Genomic DNA, 23,832 nt, shown 5'->3' with positions numbered 1-23,832 from the left:
ATCAATACATATCCTACAATGATGAAAACATACAGACAGATGAAAACAGTACATACATACATTCATGACGACAGTCATAACCGTAGGGAAACAGACATGACAGACAGACAGGCATACAGACGAACATACAGACATTCATACATACATACTAGCCAGATGAACATAATACATACCTGAATACACTATGAACCAGACAGAGTATACATGCAGCCATACATCATCAATTATATCATACAGACATACTGACATAGGCACGACACTATCAGTATGAACAGAAATTTTACATACATACAGACAGAACCATTACATAACGGACATAATACATACAGACGAACAGACATACGAGGACCCGATCAACAGGAAGAGCAGGCGACCAGCATCCAGAGGATACAGAGAACATACATATGAAACTAAAGACAGATCATGAACAGTACAGACATGGCAGAATCAGACGGACAGCAGATCAGAGGAACAAAAGACACGGCAGACATGTACAGACAACAGTACGACAGACAGACCGAGGGGAAATATGACCCTACATCTGAAACCTACAAAGTGAACATACATACAGGAGACATGCCGACCATGAGACAGGAGGCACTACAGACCGAGGATACAGCATACAGGAAGACAGACTGAACAGGCAGATCATAGGAACAACCAGACATAGCGAAACATAACAGACCTAATATGGAACATACATACAGCTGAACATAATACATGCCTACATACCTAAAATCCACATGAAACCATACATTACTATGGAACATACATACATATGAACATACATACATACATTCATATAAACATACATACATATGAACATACATACATTCCTATGAACACACAGATAATGCAGCACACATTGTTAAACCTCCAGGACAGTGACGATGAACAGCGCGACTTTGCTTTACTAAGAAAGAGAACAACGTGGAGGCGTTTCAGCGGTTTCTCTCTTCCAGTCCGCTCGAGTTTCGACCGTCAGGCCGTATGAGTCGATGAAAGTTCACCAGAATTCACTCAGCGAGAGGTCAGAGGTCACGGGTCAATGAGGCCGATGAGATTGTCCAATCAGTGTGCGGCATTTGCTGGAGGGAAATTCAAAGAGAGGATGTGGTGTGTGTGTGTGTGTGTGTACGTGTGTGTTTTTATTGACGGTTGGCACACAGGAAAAACCTGGTTAAGACTTCTAGGAAACACACACACACACACACACACACACACACACACACACACACACACACACACACACAGAGGAGACTTTCTAAAAATATAAACCAGATTCCAGTTCATTAACATTTACCTAGAAAGCCAATAGCCGTAACACTTAATAACACTTTAAAGCAGCGCTGTCCAAACTTTTTTGAGATATTTGACAATGTGAAGATGTCCGGGGGCCGATAAACATTAAAAAAATGAAACCAAAGAAAAGTTACAAACAAATGTTCTGTAACAATTTAAATCTAAACCAATCAGACGTGAACAGATCTGACAGCAGTTCTTGTTTCTGTCCCATCTGGAGTCAGATCACAGAATAAACTGAATGAAGCTGATAAAACCTGAATGTTCATTTTAAACGTGATTATTATGAGTGATAAAGTCTGTGAACACTCTTGCTCTTTAACAAAATCTTTCAGAAAGTCATATTTAGTGTCACATCTGCAGAAATATACCAGCAGCAGTTATGAAGCTTCAGATGTTTCATTATTTTGACCAAAAACACCAAATATTGCACCACACAGTATCTGACAGCAGGCCATAAATAATATATTATAAACATGAAGCTGACGGCTGCATCACATCTATATGTGGGCCGTGATTGGACATCCCTGCTTTTAAAGTTTATTAAAGTGAGGTCATAAACAACATTATTTATTTTAATGGTACACTGTAAAAAAAGACAAATTTTATTTTTATGGTAAAAAACAGATTCAGAATTTTACCATAATAAATATTGTAAAACTTTTTCCAATATATTACGGTAGAAGGATTTTATTACTGTTGGTTTATTCCATATTTTAAAAATGTCTGTAGATTTTACAGTGAAAAAGTGTTTTAAGTGTAGTGTTTTACCGTACAATGAACAGTCTCTTGTATAAAAAGACTTTATCCTGCCTCATATAAAAAGGGTTTTGATATTACGTCTTTTACCGTCTGTCTGTTTCTTTTCTTGGTTCAGTGGTTAGCCGCTGTCTTTATGTTCTTGGTGTTGTTCCTGTTGTTGCCATGGTCACTCAATAACGGCGGTAACTAAACTCCCACTGACTGGATCGAATGAAGCTGATCAGGGAATCTCTGGAAATGGTTTTTCATGGTGTTTCTACCCGCGGTGATGACTCAGCTTTCATTGTGCGCCCTGTGGTGGCGTTTCCACCTGCAGTGACGAGGCGTCTTCCTGCCCTGACGGCACGGTGACAGACTTTAACCTCCAGCAGCAGCAGTCACATTTCCACGTGTAACCTCGACTCCAGCACATGTTAAACCTGCTGCAGGTTCAGCAACAAGAGCATCCTGGTGTCTGGATAATTCATCATTCAGCGATCTGTGCAGGCCAATCATGAACGCTGTTCACTGACATGTGACCTCTCGTACTCTGGAGGTTCAATTTTAAACACTTGAAGACTTTCCAGCATTTCACATGAAGAAAGGAAACGAGAAGAAATAAAAGCCTGAGGAGGGGGAACATCTCACGACCCCTCCTGACGTACACGAGGTAGCATTAGGATCTCTCTGCACTACAAGTAAAGGGTCAGAGACAATGATTCAACTCCTGTAGACAAAAGTCTGATGATGCTTCAAAGCGTGCATTGACCATGAACTACATCTCCCACAATGCATGCTGATTTTGTGCTAAACAAGTCAGTGGCTGAAAAAACAGGCCTGTTGTTGGATGTCTTTGTTGTTTAGTGAGTAAATCATGGAACATAAGATATAAATACTCATAATAATAATCAGACGACGTGACATCACTTTCATCCTCGACCAAGAGAAGTTAGGCTTAGCATAGCTTAGCACAAAGACTGGAAACAAAGGGAAACTGCTAGCTCTATCAAAGGAGGAAATAATCTCAGAGAGACAAAACACACACACACACACACACACACACACACACGCCTGGTTGACCTTTTTACAGCGTCATCAGGGTGGTCTGCGTCTTTCCCCTCTTACTCTGTTGGTCGTATAGAGATGACTGTCACTGTGACACACTTTTTTCTTTTTCTGGATTTCTGATGAATTAGATTTAGTCGTCGATTAAAATGGTGCACACACACGTTAATGCATCCGCAACAACAAACCTTCAACGAGGGCTCTTTGTGCTTAAACATGCAGGACCTTTAGGGGTAGATTCATTTGGGGGTTTTGCCTCCGTTACATCAGTAAAAGATCTGACCACGATTCTAGTTTGTATGACGCTGTTAAAGCAACATTTTCCAGGGTGCAGGTGACTTTATTTTCCATTAGTCATTATTTTTCATGTTTAATGTTCAACAGAAACGCCACCGATTTTTACCATCGTGTTTTGTTTTTCCAAAATATTCAGTTTGCAGTGAAAATCTTGCATGAAACTGACTGATAATTAGTTGCTAATTAGCTGAATATTTTTCATTAAATAATCATTTGAAGGGTGGAAAATGCCAAGTTCAAATCCTGGGTGTTCTGAATCTCTTCACTTCGCGTTCAGGCGCGTTGCTTGCGATCAAATCTGAGATCTTCCAGATAACCGAAGCGCCTGCAGACACTCGACATGTGCACAAACATTTACATGCACACAAAAGAAAGCATGCATCCAAAATGAAGACAGGTCTGTATAGTTTCATAAAACTTACATGGGGTGATGTTACTGGCATGACTGGTTAACCTTAGGTTTGCTTGATGTGCATTGCTGCACACACACGTACACACACACACATATAAAACTTGATGAACTGGTCTTTTTCCAATTTAAACCACTCTGACCAGGGAGTCTCCTCACTGTGTGCATGTGTGTGTGTTCAGGTGAATGAAGTTAAATGAAAACCCGACCAGGGAGTCTCCTGTGCGGGTCGATTAGCAGCAGCAGACTAAGTTTTAGAGGAAAACTGTTGTCGATGCTGCTGTTTCTTGGAGCTGCTGCTGAAAGCCCACAGACCACAGAGATGCACAACCACACACACACACACACACTCATAGACACACAATAAGACAGACAGGGATGCAGACAGCTGTATATATAGACCCACAGGTCAACAGAGAGATTCAGTGATTAGAGAACTCGTCTTCACACTGAACTCTCTCTCAGCTCTCTGAGGATCTTTTTTTTTTGCGGTACAGTCGGAGGTCGTTTGTATCGAAGCGGTCCATTATGTCTTCGTGCTCTGGTTCTGTGTGTCTACTGGTCCTGCTGGGAGTTGTGTTTGCATCTGGGAATCTTTTCCAGTACGTGTCTGAGGACCTGACAAACATCCACGAATCTGTCGCAGTTGACCTGGTGAGTTGAGCCGTGGCGTCCCACAGGGCTACGTTTCGGATCCTCTGTAGTTTTTCTCACAGTTTCATGTCTGCTTGTGTTTAACTGCTAAATTCAGAGTTCATTTAAGAAACCTGTCTTTTAAGATCACACAGAAGTTAAAATCTGAGTTCCTACTGAGGGATGTGCACCTAAATGAAGAAGTGATTAAGTTTTTAAAGATATTTTTTGGGCTTTTCAAGCTTTATTTTTGATAGAGACAGGAATGTGGGGAGGGAGAGATGGGGAATGACATGCAGCATCGGATTCAAACCCTGGGCCGCCGCTGAGCCTCGTACATGGGGTGGATGCTCTACCAACTGAGCTAATCGACAGCTAAAGGACATTTACGTTATGTCCTGCGAGGCCTCTGTGGCCGTCTACAAATGTCAGACTCACATCATCTGCAGCGACCCACACTTTCACTTTCAGATTGACTTTTTAATCACAGATTACTGTACATGCACCGGATCATTGAAATATTCATGAGGTCTTATTGCAACCAAATCTAGTTAATCACATCTTCATACGTTTGATCTGGTTTATCTGCATCATGATTGTTTTTATGAAGTCTGATGATCATCAAAGCAACAAATCAGAACGATGATTACAACCATGACGGAGATTTACTTCAATAACTCACAAGTCAGAGACGTTGTTGTATTTTTACTCACAGTGGCAGGTTTTCTAATTATTTTCTTGATTGTAGCGACGAGACGCACTGATTAAAAACACCTTTAATCTTTAAAAACTTTAAAATCTTTACTAATTTGTGCCAAAACAATATTTTAATTTGAAAACAGAAATAAAAGACTCACTTTGCTGTATATGGACACAGAAATTCACCTTTTTGTAATAAAATAATGCCAATAAAAGAAGCTAAACATCAGCCTGGAGCCTGAAATGCTCATACAGGAACATACATACGATTTTAATAAAAGTGACATTGAAGTATTTACCTGTGTTGTTGTGTGTTTCAGGGATTGAAGAGTCCGGGGCTCAGCAGTAATCCTCAACTAAATTCTGTCATCAGGAGCATCAACACCTCGTGTCAGGTACATAAAAAAAAAGGAAGTTTTCCTTTAAAGTCTGTGAAAAGTTGGAAGTATTGACTCAGGTTACATTATAATCCCTGCGTACTGACTGTCAGGCGTTCCCCTCCTATCCTCGCAGAGAAAAGACGTGCAGCTGATGAACGTCACCCTGGACATCTACATGCGCATCTTCTCCAGCATCCTGCACCACGACAAGCCCGGCGCCCAGACTCTGCTGGGCCAGATGAGCGACTCCAAAAGGCCTCAGGTGGAGTCGGCTCTGAAGGGACTCGAGAAGAAGATGAAGGAGCTGAAACAGCGCCTGAACCACCAGAACCCAGACAGCGAGGACGTCATGAGGAACCTGAACAAAATCAAGGTGAGATTGATCTGAACTTTTGCCTGATGACAACACGTCGACATGTGAACCTAAACTTAAAGCCGTGTTCCCCATGCGTTCTTCATTTTGCATATCTGCTTCATAATGTCATGTAACGCCTGACGTAACGACACTTTGCAGTGTTTAGGATTTAGCAGCATCTCGAGTTGTAGCTGCAGATTTACAACCCCCTCCTCTCAGCACAGCTCGATCCGAGTGTGAAGACACACTGGACCTTTAAAAGATCACCTGAACTTCAAAAAGCAAAGAAAGACGACAGATGTTTGAGCTCAGACATCTTTAATATACGAAGCTTTTAAACCTTTAAACACCATCAGAGACGTCATAATTCTGCTTTTTAAATTTAATTGTTTGCAGTATAGTTGAGTTTTTGTTCATCCCTTTAAGGAAATGTTCGTAATATTTAAGGTTCTTCTGTGGTCAGTGCTCAGCTAGAGCAATGACGAAGTATTTTCTCAATGAATCACAGCATAAATAAATACATAAAAAAAAAACAACAGCTCAGCGAAGACAAACGTGACAAATAACAAAGTTCCTCTGGTATTTTATTTTGGCGGGAAGCTTTTTACACAAAGAATAATTCCAGACTTCTTAACGAGTTCATATTTAATTGATTAAAAACATTTGGAGCTCGGACTCTGACCCTCTTTGTCTTCGTCCCTGCAGGTCGACGACCTCGTGGTTCAGAAACAGGCTCTGGCTCAGTACAAAGAGATCTACCAGGCGGCGTCCGTGATCCGCGGCCGATGTGGACCCGCCCGCCACCGCCGCCGCTGACCAATCATGACGATCATCACACCTCGCTCATTAGCATAATCTAATCTAGTTAATATTTTTTTCTTCTTTTATTTGTTTATGTTTTTATTTATAACTGAGTTAAGCTGTTTCCATGACGACGTCACAAACACACTCTTACAGCGTCACATATTTATTTTTATTTACGGGGGTTACTTCAGGTCATTTCTCAATGCAGTCACTTAACTGAGTTATATTTATTTAATGTATTTTATTTATTTTGTGATTAATTTAACTTAATTTATTTTTGTTTTTATTCGAATAAAAACAGAAATCATGAATCAACTCAAAGTTTTATTTCCACTTTGTTTTGTGTTGCTCACATTTTCACACCAAATCATCAGCAAGTTTCACACTAGGTGCCGTTTAATGGTTTCAATGTTTATCTGGTAAATCTGAAAATGACGAAGACGAGAATAAAGTCTAAACTCAAACTGAAGACACAGAGATGATCGTTTAGATCATAATTATGAACTGTATATACGTCAAAGAATGGAAATACGATTCAGCCACGAGAGCTTTTCATGAATTATGATGTTATGAATATGAACAGTGCTGATACATTTCTGAATGTTTAATTACGCAAATGAGGCATTCAAAATGTTTCCAGAGCAGAAATGTGAACATAAATGGAGGCTGACATATCAGTGTCAAAGAGTTTTTATCACTCCATAAATCAGAAAATAAAAAAATCTATTTTCATGAATCAAGTGTTGTAGAAATAAACGGCTGCTGTTAGCTCAGTTTGTTAGCCGGGCTGCCCGGACTGTGAGCTCAGGAGGTTTGGACCACCGGGAAGAAGAAGAAGAGGTTTACAGACCCGGGGCGCAAAGCCACTGTCGTGCCAGAACAGGAGCTGGGCGAGCGTTACCAATGTAACCAGCAGTCAGCAGGCTCTATGGACATGATGGCAGAGGAGGAGAGAGTGAAGAGGACGCTGACGGAGGAAGCTAAGAAGAGAAAAGGAGAGAGTGAGCGAGCAAGTAATAGTCAGTGATATCAGCTGCTGCTGTTTTTTGATCAGAAGTAATGTAATCAGAGTAAATACTCGAGTACAGCTGGACATAGTTACCACAGCGGGATTACACTCTGACACTAGAGGCAACAAATACTGATTTATACGTGACGTCTCTTTAATATGACTTATTAACATTAATCATGATGTCATTTTTAAAAAATATCACAGTTACTGTCAGTACTATATTTGGTAGCTACTGTAGCGGGAAGTTACACGTTTTTCATCTGCATACGCCCAAACACTTCCCCTTTAAGGGTTCCCTTAATTAGAGAGCGTCCACACACTGTTTAACGAAGTGTTCAGGGTCACAAACATGAACCAAACTCACAGTTCATTAACGAGACTTTTTATGTTTCTGTGTGGAAGTTTCTGTCGTCTCATCCCGGTGACATCACTGTGCTCTCCACCAGTCGTATGGAGGGATTTCCCCTCGTCTCATGATGTAATCAGTGGTAACGATGGTTGTGAGTAAATGAGTCAGTATCCCACGACCCCATCCCGTCCACACCTACCCGCTCTTCGACCACCACTAATCAATTTATTAATTCACTTCAAAATTTCAGTGTTCTCACTCTGACATGTTTTAAATTGCTCAATGACTGAAATTATTAAACTTTGAATCAACTTAATCGATTAATCAGCTAATCGTTTTATCTGTAAACTGTCAGGGAACAATCGAAGTCGTATTTCAGGAGCTCTCCACCTGTTTGTTTATGCTAAATATTGACTTGTATTCAAATGTAGTTGAGTGGAAATAGAAACTAAATATTTAGTATTACTATTTAAGACACCTTGAAGGCGTTCAGTTCTGTTTTTGTCCCTCAGTGCGTCTGAATAGTATTTAAACCACAGTTTTTGAGTCAGGTGTTATGTGTGATGTGCAGAGGGGTTTCCCCCTCAGAGCGAATCAGATGGCGGGACTTTTCTAACTCAGAGAGGAGAGAATGTGATGTAAGATGAAGGAAAAATGTTCCAGGTTTCACCAAAAGTTTGGAAAAACTTAATCATGGGTTTGACAGATGGACATGGACAGAAGTTCAACGTTAACGTACCGAAGTGTCAGTTTTGAACTTTTTAAAAGATAAAAGTGACCTGAACTGAGGACACATATGATGCTGTAATGAGTCTTTATGACAGCAGGACACTGTGTTAATGAACTAGTGTACGACCCCTCCAGCGTGGGTCAGCATCAATACATATGCAAACGTTTCATTTTGGACGTGTAGTCAGGTTTGTTTATTTGTTTGTTTAAAGGATCCCCGTTAGCTGATGACATAGCAATCAGCTAATCTACCCGGGGTCCACACCAAACATACAACACATGACTCCTTATATAATTCACATTAACTGCATTAATATACAGAAACATTACATCAAAGCACGGAATACCTACAGTGATATCCACAGGGATACCTACAGGAATATCTACGGGATATCCACAAGGAAATCTACGGAATACCTACAGTGATATCCACAGGGATACCTACAGGAATATCTATGGAATACCTACGGGATACCTACAGGGGTATCTACAAGGATATCTATGGGAAACCTACAGGATACCAACAGTGATACCTATGGGATATCTACAGGATACCACGGGATACCTAGAGTGATATCTACGGAATACCTACAGGATACCACGGGATACCTAGAGTGATATATACGGAATACCGAAGGGATACCTACAGCGTCATAGTTTGGAGCCACTGACCAAGTTTCCATATTTGAGTGAGAATGGTCTACAGTGGTGACTCATGGTCTGTAAAGAATGGACAGAGCATGACGTCCCCCACAGTTTCTGAAACGCTGTGGGTCAGTTAGGGGGTTCAGCTAGTGGCAAAATTTAAAATTAAGATTGTGATTTGTGATAAATATTTTTTTGATTTTGTGAGAATGACTTTCTTGGCAATAACTCGGGCATCATCAGTGCAACTCATTGTCGTATTAACACCGTGGAAGTGTTTTGCCGCCCACCCAGACTTCCACAGAATGAGTGAGAACTTCAGCAGAAATTCAGATGAAGATCATTCAAGTTTAAAATGGACCAATATCAGAAAAGAAATTCATCCAAACAGAAACAACCTTGTGAAACCTCTTCCTGTGTTTGTGTATGTGTGAATAGGGGATACCCGAACCCCTGAACGTCAACACCTGTCTGCTTCCTGTGTGTCTTCCTGTTTCCTGCATGTCTTTGTCTCCTTCCTGCTGAGCTTAGCTTTAAATTTCCTCTCACACTGATGACATAGTGACGCGTGGTGGACATTCAAATTACTTATTTTTATTAAGCTAGCTGGCTAGTTAGCAACCTCGCTTGCTAACAGCGGAGCCAGTGTTGTGCCAGAACAGGAGCTGGGCGAGCAGGCGATGTAAACGCCTCTATGGCAGGAGTCCCCAAACTTTTTTTCGGTGCGGGCCACTTCAACTTGCCTTTCTGTGATGGGGGGCCGGGGTCAGTCTATAACTGAACGGATATCAGTCCCACCAGGATTTCACGGGCCTTTTTTGAAATAGTTGCGGCCTGATGTTGCATGAGGTTTTCAAAAAAATTGCGGTGAAAGTTGCTTTTTACATTTTTGTTGCGATTTTGTTGAAAGTTGTGATAAACTGCGATTCGACAGTCGCGGAGAGGGCGCAGCGAGCACTAAGTCCACGGCCCCGGGAAGCTGCGAGGTCCGGGCAGGAGGGCGCTGTAAAGCTCGCAGCCGGAGCCGTGAGCCACCTTCCCCCCCGAGCCTTTCCAAGCCGACCCAGAGCCGGTCGTGGTGCACCACCGCGGGGGAAATGTGCCCGCGGAGGCCAGCCAGCACCGGGGAGAGGTCCCACGAGGGGATCCTCCCGCACCGTGCGGCCGTCCCTGACCCGCCGAGTTGAATCCCCCGGGCAAAGTCACGTCGAAATATACCATTGTGTGAGGGGATGAAATAGTTCGTAAATAAGGTAGATTTTAATTAGAATGCCAAGCTTAATCATTAAGTGTGGATATGTTATAATAGGAAAATGCAATTTTGAAAAATAGGCCATGTTTAGAGGGATTGTTTGGGATCGTTAAGTGGGACACTCCAATTGTTTAGACGGGCCGGATGTGGCCCGCGGGCCGTAGTTTGGAGACCCCTGCTCTATGGACATAATGGCAGAGAGTGAAGAGGACGCTGATGGAGGAAGCTTGGTGAAATGTTGTTACTGCTCAGATAAATTAGTCACATTCATCTGGATTTACAATAAAACACTTTCTCTGAAGCTCCTCTGCTTTCACTTTCTTAGTTTGTTACCTTGAATGCAGCATACAGTGGGAGTTTTTTTTCTCATCTTCATAATTACAGTCTTTCCTGTTGCCCATTTGTTTCCAGGTAATTATGTCACCTTTGTAAAGGTGTGAGTAGCTGACAAGAAAAACATCATACCCTTTCCTTTAAGCTAAATGGAGGACTGCTCTGTCTGTGCATTACTCACTAGTAACACCTCACACCCAGTCGTGACATTATTTCCTGTCCTCGTCTGGCCTGCCACTATCTGCTGTATCATACAATATAATAATGCTCTTATGAATGGATTGAAATTAAAACCATTAAGTATGAAAAAAGGACATTGTTCCAATATTTTTTTGTTATAGCCAAAGTTACACGTTGCCAACGTACAACCTTTGTTTACCTTTTACTTTTAGCTAAAGCATTTTCAATGTTTATCCAACTACTACAACTTTTAATGTAATCACATTAAGATACCTTTAATCCATCTTGTAGCTAAATATTTCACACTCTTATCCACTTATCTATTATTTATTTCAAGTATTCATTACTTTAGACTAACTTTCAACTTCTCTGCTCACTAGTTTTCAGCACTAAATTTGTAATTTCCAAAAATTTCAAAACTTTGCATGTACTGTTTTGATAAAATTGCAATTTAAAAAAACTGAAAAATCAATGTACTGTCTAACAGCTGCTATGGTTCAGGTACCCCTGCATGGAAACCACTGTCATCACCACTACCTGTAAGAATGCAGACAGCTGTCAGGTGACGTACGGCTGGCAGCAATGTTGGAAAACCCACATTTCAGAGAAATCTGAAGTCAATTCATCTCAGCTAATGAAGCTAAACACAGTAACTAGCAGTGTCTTTATGATGAACACGTGTGATTAGCACGCTCGCTAACCAGAGCCATGCCCCATTTGTGGGCTAACTTGTGCTCTACTAGCCTTCATTGCATTTGTTGGAGACCACTGAAAGTTGTCCCCAACAATTTCCCCATATCTGAGTAACGTTCATAAAAACTAGTGTGTGTAGTGTTTGCATGTCATGGAGCAAGTCGGACGGTGTCGAGAGACGGACTAACATGTTGGTGATTTTGGTGTTTTCACAGGATTCGTCCACAATAAGTAATAAATAGTTTCTGTAATAGTTCAGCAGAGGTGGTGTGCAACTTCCAAAATGCCAAACAGACATTGTGTAGCCAAACACAGAAGAATTACTCCATCACGGCGTGTCCAGGTAGCTCACCAGGTAGTCCTTGGTTCAAAATGAGGTCCACCACAACAAAGCCAGAGAAGTTCTCTGAGGATTCGACGTGTATCAGAAGGAAATAAGGAGAAGTCATCACAGACTAATGTTTTACCTCAACAGCTCCAACAGTAAGACTCATGAACCATCCAATGAGATTTAATGTAGCTCTAATACTTTGATGACTTTTTACTTGTAATAGAGTACTTTCACCGTGTTTGTACATTTACTGTGGTGAAGGATCTGATTATATCACCCACCACAGATAAATCCACAGATGTTGTAATGGTTTCCATAACGTTAATTTATATAACCTCAATCCAACACACACCATCCCACTGTGGGAAATACCAACTGAAGAGCTCTATGTGTAAATCCACTAGTGGAAAATAGTTCCCAGCTGAACCTTTTCTGATGAAAGCTTTAGGTTCTTCAGGTGTGAACGGACGGGCTAACAGCGTTTCAGGTGCACGAACCACCATCAGACAGACTTCTTAATAAAACCACAGGTGCAATGATTAGTCAGGGGTTTGTGAGGGTTTCCGTTACGTTTCTGCTGGATCTAATGATTTCTGACGCGCTCTGCTTTGGGTAGACGTCTTTCCAACATGGTGGAACCTCCATTGCACTCCCATTGAGATGCATGCAGCGTGCAGGCCTTCACGGGAAAGCATTCCCATTCCCAGTTTGACCAGTGAAGCCCCGAGCGTTGCATGCAGCTCTGCAGTGAGCTGACGATTAGTGTTTGACATGCATGTGTGGGAGACCCCTCACCCACTTCTATGAACTTGTTGATTTAAAGGAAACTGCCACAACCACATTTTCACACCTAGATCATCCGTGCATCACACACTCTCTCTCTCTCTCTCTCTCTCTCTCCAGTGTGTGTCGATGTCTCTCTGCCCCTCTGTCTCACTCTCTCACTTGGAGATATAAATAAAAGTTCGAACCAACATCAGAGCAGAAGACACACGGCTGTCAGTCAGTCAGTCAGACCTCCGCACCATCAGTCAGACAGTCAGACAGTCAGACAGTCAGACAGTCAGACAGGCGTTTGAATCGACCCCGGACCTCCACGCCGCTCCGAAAGGGATTCAAACCGACATCCACGCCAGACTCCGGACAAACTTTGGGAATCGAACTTGCAAACGGTTTTGATACTAAGTGGCGTTACAATGGTTGCAATAGTGAGGGCAGTGGTTTGTCTGTCTCTGTGGCTGGCTGTGTGTCAGGTCAGAGGCTTCACCATCCCCGCGGAGATGAACAGAACCATCCAGAGCATCCTGGACCACTATGTGAGTATCTGCAGCACTGCGAGTACTTCTACTGCTGCTGTTACTGCTTGTACTTATACTACGAGTATTAGAGTATCAGAGTTTGCAGTGTGTGCAGCACTTCAGATGCTGGTACAAGCCCTGTGTTTCCTCCTGCTGCGTTCACACACACTGATGCTCTCACCACAAACACACAGACACACAGACACACACACACACACACACACACACACACACACACACTTTCATATGTGTGTCTTTAAAGGACCAGTGTGGTGTTTTTTTTTTATGTTTTCAGTCATCAACTACAAACATGTTTATGTTTTTTAAGTTAACTTCATACTGTCTTTGATGGTGCATTCACAACAACAATTCGCAACACAACAAACACATTGGATTGATTTTGACTTTGTGAGTGTCCTTGAATGCACCATGAACATTATATAAAAGTCCAGGAAAGATCAAATTCATGCAATCTTTCTCACAACAGTTACAGCAGATTAAATGCTTTGCATTCTCCAATGTCTGATTGTCCATGAACGTACCACTGATTAACAGTTTAAAAGCACTTTTGTTTGATTTGTATTAATTTGCAACCTGGTTCGTTAAAGGTGGAGAGAAACTTTATTGACATAAAATGTGAAAATTGTTTTTTTTTTTCTGCAGAACGTTCGAACGAGACTGATTTTCGACGGGAAGCCGGTCATCCCCAAAGAAATGATGCCTGAACACCTCGAGGTAAATAATCGCTTCCATGCGTCCACAGACGGAAACATAAAGTCGTCAGGTCGCTTTAAACGTCCGAGAGATTGGGAAGCGATTAGCCTAGCTTAGCATAAAGACTGGATGCAGGTGGAAACAGCTAGCATGGCTTTTTTTTAAAGTGAGACCAACCAGCGGCTTCAAACATCAGCGTATCCGTCCACAAGTACTTTTCCCTGTACACCATCTCCGACATTAATGCAGGTTGCCAGTTGGCACAATTGGACCAAACCTGGCAACCTCAACAACTTTAGAGAAAGCCAGGCTAACAGTTTCCCCTTGATTCAAGTCTTTATGCTAAGCTAGGCTAATCACCTCCAGCTCTGTGCTTAAAGTGATACGGTTAGTGTCGATCCATGTGATGAACTCCAGGTTTCACTTCTCCGTGTCCTCCTGCAGATCTTCATGTGTCAGTAACTGAGTCAGCAGCTCTCTGAGTTTCTTTCTCGCTCTGGAGTTTGTGTTGAGGTTTCTGTGGCGTTCTTTTCTTCCTGCTGGCTCGGCGCCGTGCAACTATTCTCAGGCTCCGAATCAACTTTCACTCCCTCTCAGTGACGAGACGATCTTCACATGTTACAGGCCGCAGCGCTTCGCTTTGGTCGTTTGCCACTTTTTGAAGTTGAAGTCTTGTGTGATTATCGAGACCATATCGAAGAAAGATTAGAGTACAACGATGAACTGCTGGAATTTGAGCATGTTTTTGTTGTTTTATGCCGTTTCTGATGATTTAAAGACAACCAATCATGTTGATCTTTGTGAAAATACACTTCATGTAGAGACACACATCGCCAGCCGCTCTGGCCCGCCAACATTTGGACTTTTTAGCAAATTTGCGGCACTTGGACGAAGCTTTGGTCGATTGTTTAAACCTGATATCAGCAACGAGATGTTGTCTTGGCCCAATGTGGCACATTTGAATCACACATGCCAACTCAAACAACCCAAATTCATCATATCTGGATATGCATGGTGGCACATAGGGGACCAGCAGTGGTGTATTAGCATAGACTTAAAGGCCAAACCCACCCACCCACCCCACACACACACCTTCTGGGTTTTCCCGGTTTGTTTTTTTCGTTCCCCTCGACAACATAGATGTTACATTTCACCACCTTTGAATTTTTTCCAGTGTAGCGTCTACATGTGACTCATTCGAGGTGATTGAAACAAAGTCCTGTAGCTCATGAAACCCTTTAAAGACACCAGCAAATTATTTAAGAAAGCTTAAAGACTTCGAACATTTACTGAGTCCTTTAAAATATGTCCTCACTGATTCATAAATATGTCTTTGAGTCACTACGTCCGAATGAGTTTCACTGTTTCACTCTGTTGGACGTTCACCGTCAATGAGTGGTATTTCCCTTTAAGGCTTCCTCTGAAGGAAACCACAGAGTCTTTCCACTGTGTAAAAAGGTTTTCAGCACCTCCATGCTGGGACAAATTCATCAAGCCTGAACATTAAAGTACACATATGTGTAACCTGGCAACCGTACTGTCCCGGCACTGATGGTTCAACAAGAAATAGTCTTTCTGTTTATGTACAAACAGGATATAACATGTTAACTTGTGAGTTTCAGTTGTGTTTCTGGACTTTAGAGAAAGCCAGGCTAGCAGTTTCCCCTTGCTTCTAGTCTTTATGCCTCCAGCTCTGTAGATCTTCTCATCTAATGAACTCACTGATCTCGTCTTTGTTTTTCTCTCAGGCAAAGAAAACGGTCATGGGCGGCGTGTTGAACATGTATGAGAAGCTCATCAACCAGATGTTGAAGGGCCTGTCCACCCCGAGTCCCCCAACGACTGGAAGCACCGAGACCGCCAGCGATCCTCAGGTGGAATCAAACGGAGAGGTCAGGAAGGAGCTGAACTACATCCTGAGTAAGATCAAGGACCTGAAGAAATACCGTTACAAGGATCAGGAGCCTGAGAAGGTCCTGGAGGGACTGCATCGCCTCAAACACATCCAGGTAAACAGACCCAAAGAAAACTGGCTCATGTAGGCTTGAAGGACGGTTTAAAGAAGCCTCATGAAGGCTCTGTGAAGGACAAAGTACGCGTCTTAAAGGGCTTTAAACGTTGGTTTGGAGAAGGCTCGTGCAGGCCTTGAAGTAGGTTTTCAGGAGGTTTATGTAGGACTTACTAAGGCTTATTAAAGGTTTGTAATGGGCCTATGTTCAGCTAATGCAAGGCCTTTAAAAGGTGTATGTGGACACTCATGGAAAGGTTCTGTAGAGCATACGTGGGCTTGAAGTACAGCACATGGAGGGTTTATTTAGGGGGGTAAGTTTATGTTCATCGGGTTTATCGAGGGCAAAAAGGTTACAGCTGTTCACACAACGTTCATGGAATGTTTACAAAATGTTTTATCTCCTTCTTCTAGATGAATGACTCTGTCGTTCAGTCTAAAGCATTGTGGGAGCTGTCGGGCATCTACGAGGAGGCGAGCTCGCTGTCCAACAGCACCAGGAAGGAGAAGCAGCGACGACGGCGGCAAGCACGGAAGGCGAACAGAAACCACCTGAGAGGCTGAACAACACCAAACAGGACAGCCAAATCCAAACCAGCGTGCCAGCTTTTTACAGATTATTTTTTAATGAGATTATGTCTTATATATATCTCTATATATATATATATTTATAACAATGATAAATGTGGTAAAAATATGATAATTTAAAGGGGGTTTGGGGTTCGATACTTGAAATCAGCACGGCGGTTTGCTGATAACTAATCGTGTTTACTTCATCAATCACAGTATCAATCTATCGACGAGACCTGGAAATACTTGATTTTTAAGCTCAGATAAAATGACCATATCTTTAATTGTCAGCAGGGTTTAAATGATGCACTCTGATTGGACGCTGGTGGAGATGTGGGCGGTGCCAGATTGACAGTCCGGCTCCAGAAGTGAGTCGGTCTCCATAAGTCCCCATGTTTCACCTTTTTCCCCTCGATGTTTGACGTCCCCAGAAACCCAAAATCCCGAAAGGGAATTAAAATTTGAAGCTCTCTGATTGGCCTCCACCCACGCCTCCACTGTACCGCTGAAAGGAAGTGGTGATGATGATGATGATGATGATGATGATGATGATGATGATGATGATGATGATGTTTACAGTCCAAAGTTTCATGCTGACGTACATTCAGGTTCTTCTGCAGCTGTCGTACCAGTTTACGACTCTTTTTGTATTTTTATAACGTGTTTTAGTTTTCTAATTTATTTTAATTTTAATTTAACGTATGTATTTAATATTGAATCACTGTGACTGATTGTTGGTAATTTATTGATTGTGTTAATTTGTATTAATTTATTGACTGGCACATGCAGGCAAATGCAATTAAAAAACATGATGAACTTCAGATTCTTGTCATGATTTCTTTGTTTGTTCAGTCTGACATTAAAAAAGTTTTTATATCAGACCTCAAGGTTTGATTCAAAGGTCATATCACATGACCTTCATCAGCAGTTTGAAGGTCGCTCACTCAAACACGCCGTGACAAACTACCACAATGACTTTAACATGAAGAGAAGGCGGTTCAGATGATTCACGATTCGTCATCGACAGTTTCACAAAGTTTGAGTCTGGCCTGCACTGTCAGTCAAAGTGTCCACGCTCTTAATCCTGCATAACTTCAAGCCTTAATAAAACCTGTCTAAAACCTGGACGTAGTCTCCGTGACGTCCCCGCAGACTGTCTAAAACCTGGACGTAGTCTCCGTGACGTTTTTTGTACCAGGCTGTAAACATGTTTATTTCTGCTGTGAAGTTGGACATTTGGACATGGGGACTTATGGAGACTGACTCACTTCTGGAGCCAGCCTCAAGTGGACGCTAGAGGAACGTCATGTGTTACATTTATTTGATGCCGAATTTACAAGAAGACATGAATAATTAATAAGTTGTCGTAGCGGTTTCAGTCTCAGAGCACAAACACAGTGAAGCAGGTGTAAATGAGACGCCGTGGGTCGTGTGGGCGGTGCTTCGATGCGGTCTGGACCGCCTCTGACCCACCTCAGGTCCGTGCTCAGATGTCGGTGCATGCACACACAACAAAGAGCTTTCATGTGTTGAACTGAATCATCTCAAACGTGTTTTATGTCAGACAATAACCTGCAAAGTCATTCATCAAAACAAACAAAAGGTTCATCTGTTGATCCTCTGCAGGCGGCTGCAGCCCCAACCCACAGTGGCGATGTCACTTCCTGTGACATCACTTCTGGTAAATGGCAGGTGGCCTTTGTTTTACTGTAACTGCTGCAGCCCCTTTTACCCACAATGCACCCCGGCGCCCTGTGTGTTTTGTTGAGGTTGTGATTTCTAAGAACCCGAGCTGTGCTTCCCCCGCAGCAGCTGAGAGGCAGCGCTGTGTTTGTGTGTGGTCAGTGAACGTCTCACAGGGAATTCACAACCGCTCTGAAACACAAACAAAGTGAAATATCTGAATCCGATCACGTCTTCAGAGGAAAGATGTTTTTATTAAACACACGAGAAACTAACAAAGAAACTTATGACGGATGAACTCGTCTGAGCCCGGGTGCATCTCCTCATGGCATGGCAAGCATGGCATGAGCTAACAGCAGCTACAGCTGTCAGCAGTTTACTTCACTGTCCATCATAAACTCTGTAAATCACAGAGAGTTGAGGCGGAGCAGCCGGAGGACATCAGAGGGAAAACCAGAAAACATTTCCTCCATAAAATATGATCCAGTTTCACCAGAATCAGTGAAATAGTTGCTGCTGTGTGACTTAGTGCCGTAAAGCGTTACGTACTTCTCCCGACCCGGAGCCCAAAGTTACATAGAGTGAGAACAGACGTAACAGAAAATCAAACTTCTTCCTTCTCATCAGTGATAATAACGACGTCTGCACAACGTTAAAGCTGCGAAAGTCAAACGAGGTGACGCTTTATTTGAAATGTCGAGCAGCAGCTTCCACCATCAGATAACACAGCTGTGGTGAAAGTTTGAACATCATGATCATAAATCATGACGTTCAGTCTGCAGATTATCATCTAGAGACGAAGCCAAACAGTCGAACAATGAATAAGAGGCAGGAGGTGGGAGGCAGCCACAGACGAGGAGATAGACCTCAGCTGTAACGGTGGGGGGGCATCGAGGACAGCGATGGAAACCATGACGACAGACAGAGACAGAGGCTGCAAGTCAACTTCTTCTTCTGTGGTTGCCTTTCAGTGTCGGTTTCGGAGTGAGTCGGCGTGTTGCAGATCGCTGCAGAGAGGAAATAAGTTGCATATCTATAAATGATAACTCACCGCAGCGCTGTTGCTAACTGCTGCAAACAATCAGCAACAAGATGCTCAGAGACGATCGAGCTCAGCGGTCTGCAGCCGTGTGAGCTACATGCTAACGCGCTAACATGCACGTGTCTCCGATCCTAACTTGGGTTTGTTTGCATGCTAACGTTAGCACCAAACACACAGAGCAGCTGAGGCTGTGAGTGTTTCACTGTTCTTCACATGAGATGAATGAAACGCTGAGATACAGGTCGACTGAATGTCTCTGAAGTTCTTGGGACCCTCTGTGAAGCTTTGGCGACCTCTGGTGGGCATCAGGGCACTCCAGGTCTTAAGATGTGTTTTTAAAGTCACCTGAAGGGAAGAGGCACCTCCTCATCTTCTCGATCTTGGCCTTCAGGCAGCAGTAACTCCTGCACCTGTTGTTGGAGTGATTGAGGTCTTTATTGATCCTCTGAGTCCTCGTCTTGGACCTGTCAGCACCAAGAGAGATCAGTTGACATCTGATCTCTCTTGGTGCTGATCCTACACCATCTGATGGGCTTTCTTTACCTGTTGAGCTCCTTAATCTTTCTGACATTCACAGGTAGATCTCCTCTTCCCATGACTGTCTCAAACGTGGCCTCGCAGTCGTGTGAGGTACGGGAAGGACTTCAGGGGCTCCAGGATGAATCCCTGAGGGACTCCTGAGTAAGAAGGGGTGAGGTGAGGCTTTGTGACGAGTTTAGAGTTTATGATTGAGGTAGTGAGGAGAAGTATTTAATCATGATACTTCGAGTAGAGACTCCAACTCTAATCCTAAATATACAGTCACTGACGACCGAGGACGTTTGGTTGATGACAAGGTGAGAGTTAGTTTGAAGGACTTTGTCTTCATCTCTTTGCGAGATCTGTCTCAGAGTTCAGAGGCTTACTGAAGCAAAGTTTCATCCTGACGAGAGCGTTGACCAAAGTTTTGGACTGATCGACCGTTGATACAGTCGATACAGACGTGTCTATACGTGAGCTTAATTTTGATGAAAATGAATCAAAAAGCCGGAAAGAAGAAAACCACAGAAAATAAGAATTAATCAGAACGAATCGCAACAAGTTTGGATGTTTCTGCTTCATGATTCATATCAGGAGCAGGAAATGTGCCACACACCCTCACACAGATCACTATCTAACCACCGAAAGAAGATAAAACGATGGATAACAGAGATGAGAAGGAAATACACAGAAAACATTTCCGCCATGTGAAATTCAAGAGCAAATTTCAAACAATACACTGATGACAACACTGTGTTTATGTTTATTCCATGCATCGTTTTGAGGAACGGTTCGTCTCTTTATTGCGTCACAAAGACGTCACATGTTTAATAAATGTCATGGACTCTGTGAGGTCACGGGTTTCTGAAGAGCTGCTGTGAAACTCTGATTTCATCTAAAGTGTGCGTGGACCTGAGGGACCCCACCTGTCAATCAAAGCGTCCACGCTCTTAATCCTGCATAACTTTAAGTCTTAATATAATGTGAACAGGTGAGTTGTATATAAATTCACCCTCAGTACAGTTGTCATGAACGGGGAAATTAGCTACAGAGACCAAAACTGTTTTTTGTACCAGGCTGTAAACATGTTTATTTCTGCTGTGAAGTTGGACATTTGGACATGGGGACTTATGGAGGCTGGCTCACTTCTGGAGCCAGCCTCAGGTGGACGTTAGAGGAACTGCAGCTTGTTGCATCATTTCAGTCATGGAGGTTGCTGCTCCTCAGGAGGTACTAGCACACCACCAACTTTTTCACTGAGCTGGTGTCATGCCAGAACAGGAGCTGGGCAAGCATTAATAATGTAACCAGGCTCAGCAGCCTCTACGGACATGATGGCAGAGGAGCAGAGAGTGAAGAGGACGCTGACGGAGGAAGCTAAGAAGAGAAAAGGAGAGAGTGAGCGAGCAAGAAGCCGCCGGACAAGAGTAAATGTGGGACTGACTTTTAGTGGTTGGTGAGAGCTTGGTGAAATAAAAGGCTGAAAGACAGACGCCGAGCTGGGCTGACTGCTGCTGGACTAGGCAGTGATATCAGCTGCTGCTGGTGATCAGAAGTAATGTAATCAGAGTAAATACTCGAGTACAGCTGAACATAAGACGAGCTGAGCTCATGGTAAAAAAAAAAAGAGATGAGTTGTGCTCAGGGAATGTGCTGACTCTTCAAAAGAAAAAATATAACACTGTCATCACACACACACACACACACACACACACACAGAGCTCATTAACATAGACAGAAATGAACTGTGGCATTTCCATGAAGTTTCATATTGTTTCCTGTTGCAAAGGATGCTCTGAGCGAGTTTACAGCAACCACACACACACACACACACACACACACACACACACCACATTAAGTTTCGTTTTAAAGCGATAGTAAGTGGGAGGTGAAAGCAGAAATAAAAGATGATCTGCAGTTTTTTCTGCTCAGGACTGAATAACTCTGTTCATTCATCAGTTCATCACAAACCAACAGTTTTATTATTTTTATTTGAATTTTGTCGCAGGAATGTTGTGGAAAAGTTGCTGAAGTCAAAGGTCAAAGATCAGGAGTTCAGAAAGTGTTCAGCAGCCTCTGATGTCTTATGCTGTATTATTTATTGACGCTTGGCCAAGGAGAATTAGAGACACTCTCAAAGTTCATCAGAAGTGCCTGAGTCGGTCTCACATTCTGCCCAACTCATCCTGGTGGATCGACTTTAAACCCCAAGATAACACCACAAATACTACACTGATCTGAATAAATAAAATATCCAAATATATTTTGCCAGTTTAAGACAAGAAGCGTCCAATCAGCAGCCACCACCACAGTGTGAAGCCTGAGCAGAAGCTGCAGTTCCTCTGATGTCCACAAGGGGTCACTCCAAGAAAACTCAGACTGTGTTAAAGTGACACAACCTGGCGTCATCCAGCCCGCCTCAGGTCCGCCGATGATCCGATGACCTGGAGGCGGAACAGGCCGGACTGGCAAGATGGCGTCAACCAGCGTGACCACACTGAGCTTCACAGCGGGGTGACGTCACGGAGACGACGTCTGTTGTTTATACTGTCAGTGATCGTCACTGGAAGCTCTATGATCCAGGAGACGACACTCTCAATGAATGAAATGAAAGTCTTTAATCGTTTAACTTTAGAACGTTAACTTGGGCCTTGAGGTCCCGTGTGGGCCTTGAGGTCCCGTGTGGGCCTTGAGGTCCTCAGCAGTATTAGTTGTTTGTCTTTGGTTGGGAACAGTAGGTGCCAGTCTATCTCCACGAGCTGGCTGCTGCCGCGCTGGACTAGTCAGTGAGATCAGCTGCTGCTGGTGATCGGAAGTAATGTAATCAGAGTAAATACTCGAGTACAGCGGAACATAAGACGAGCTGAGCTCATGGTTAAAAAAAAAAAGAGATGAGTTGTGTTCAGGGAATGTGCTGACTCTTCGAAAGAAAAAATATAACACTGTCATCACACACACACACACACACAGAGAGCTCATTAACATAGACAGAAATGACTGTGGCATTTCCATGAAGTTTCATATTGTTTTCCTGTTGCAAGGATGCTCTGAGCGAGTTTACAGCAACCACACACACACACACACACACACACACACACACACACCACATTAAGTTTCGTTTTAAAGCGATAGTAATGGGAGGTGAAAGCAGAAATAAAAGATGATCTGCAGTTTTTCTGCTCAGGACGAATAACTCTGTTCATTCATCAGTTCATCACAAACCAACAGTTTTATTATTTTTATTTGAATTTTGTCGCAGGAATGTTGTGGAGAAGTTGCTGAAGTCAAAGGCAGGAGTTCAGAAAGTGTTCAGGAGCCTCTGATGTCTGATGCTGATTATTTATTGACTCTTGATCAAGGAGAATTAGAGACACTCTCAAAGTTCATCAGAAGTGCCTGAGTCGGTCTCACATTCTGCCCACATCATCCTGGTGGATCGACTTTAAACCCCAAGATAACACCACAAATACTACACGCCGAGAATGAGTCACAGAGAATGTCTTTACCATGGAGGTGTTATTGTCAGCATGTCTAGTCTGGAGACACAGATGTCTGTTTACGCAGATGGGACCGTCAACAACAAGCTATCTATTATGTCTATGAAGGCAGCAAACAGGTCTCTGTGACCCGGGACACCACAGTGTTGAGATAGACTGGCACCTACTGTTCCCAACCAAAGCCAAACAACTAATACTGGCTGAGGACCTCAAGGCACACGGGAACCTCAAGGCCCACACGGGAACCTCGTTAACCTCAGGAGAGGAACTCCAGAACAAATAACAACTTTAT

The 23,832-nt window shown here is 42.9% G+C and overlaps 1 protein-coding gene across 1 annotated transcript; it reads left to right on the top strand.

The window, feature by feature from the left end:
* Positions 1-13,229: 13,229 nt before the first annotated feature.
* Positions 13,230-17,620, top strand: ifng1 (interferon gamma 1). Its single transcript, XM_010751697.3, has 4 exons — positions 13,230-13,525; positions 14,171-14,242; positions 15,970-16,230; positions 16,644-17,620. The coding sequence occupies exons 1-4, from the start codon at positions 13,406-13,408 to the stop codon at positions 16,791-16,793; spliced, it is 603 nt and encodes a 200-aa protein (XP_010749999.2). The 5' UTR covers positions 13,230-13,405; the 3' UTR covers positions 16,794-17,620.
* The last annotated feature ends 6,212 nt before the right edge of the window (positions 17,621-23,832 follow it).

The sequence above is a fragment of the Larimichthys crocea genome, chromosome X (genome assembly GCF_000972845.2).
Source record: "Larimichthys crocea isolate SSNF chromosome X, L_crocea_2.0, whole genome shotgun sequence".
Classification (NCBI taxonomy): domain Eukaryota; kingdom Metazoa; phylum Chordata; class Actinopteri; family Sciaenidae; genus Larimichthys; species Larimichthys crocea.
Note: the sequence above shows the minus strand (reverse complement) of the source record. Positions and strands in the feature narration are given on the sequence as shown.

What these genes read in the sequence shown, in the direction of transcription:
- ifng1 (XM_010751697.3), top strand. Translation starts at nt 13,406, where the DNA reads ATGGTTGCAATAGTGAGGGCAGTGGTTTGTCTGTCTCTGTGGCTGGCT. An exon ending in AGAGCATCCTGGACCACTAT is followed by an intron (nt 13,526 to 14,170) that starts GTGAGTATCTGC and finishes TTTTTTCTGCAG; the next exon opens with AACGTTCGAACGAGACTGAT. An exon ending in TGATGCCTGAACACCTCGAG is followed by an intron (nt 14,243 to 15,969) that starts GTAAATAATCGC and finishes TTTTTCTCTCAG; the next exon opens with GCAAAGAAAACGGTCATGGG.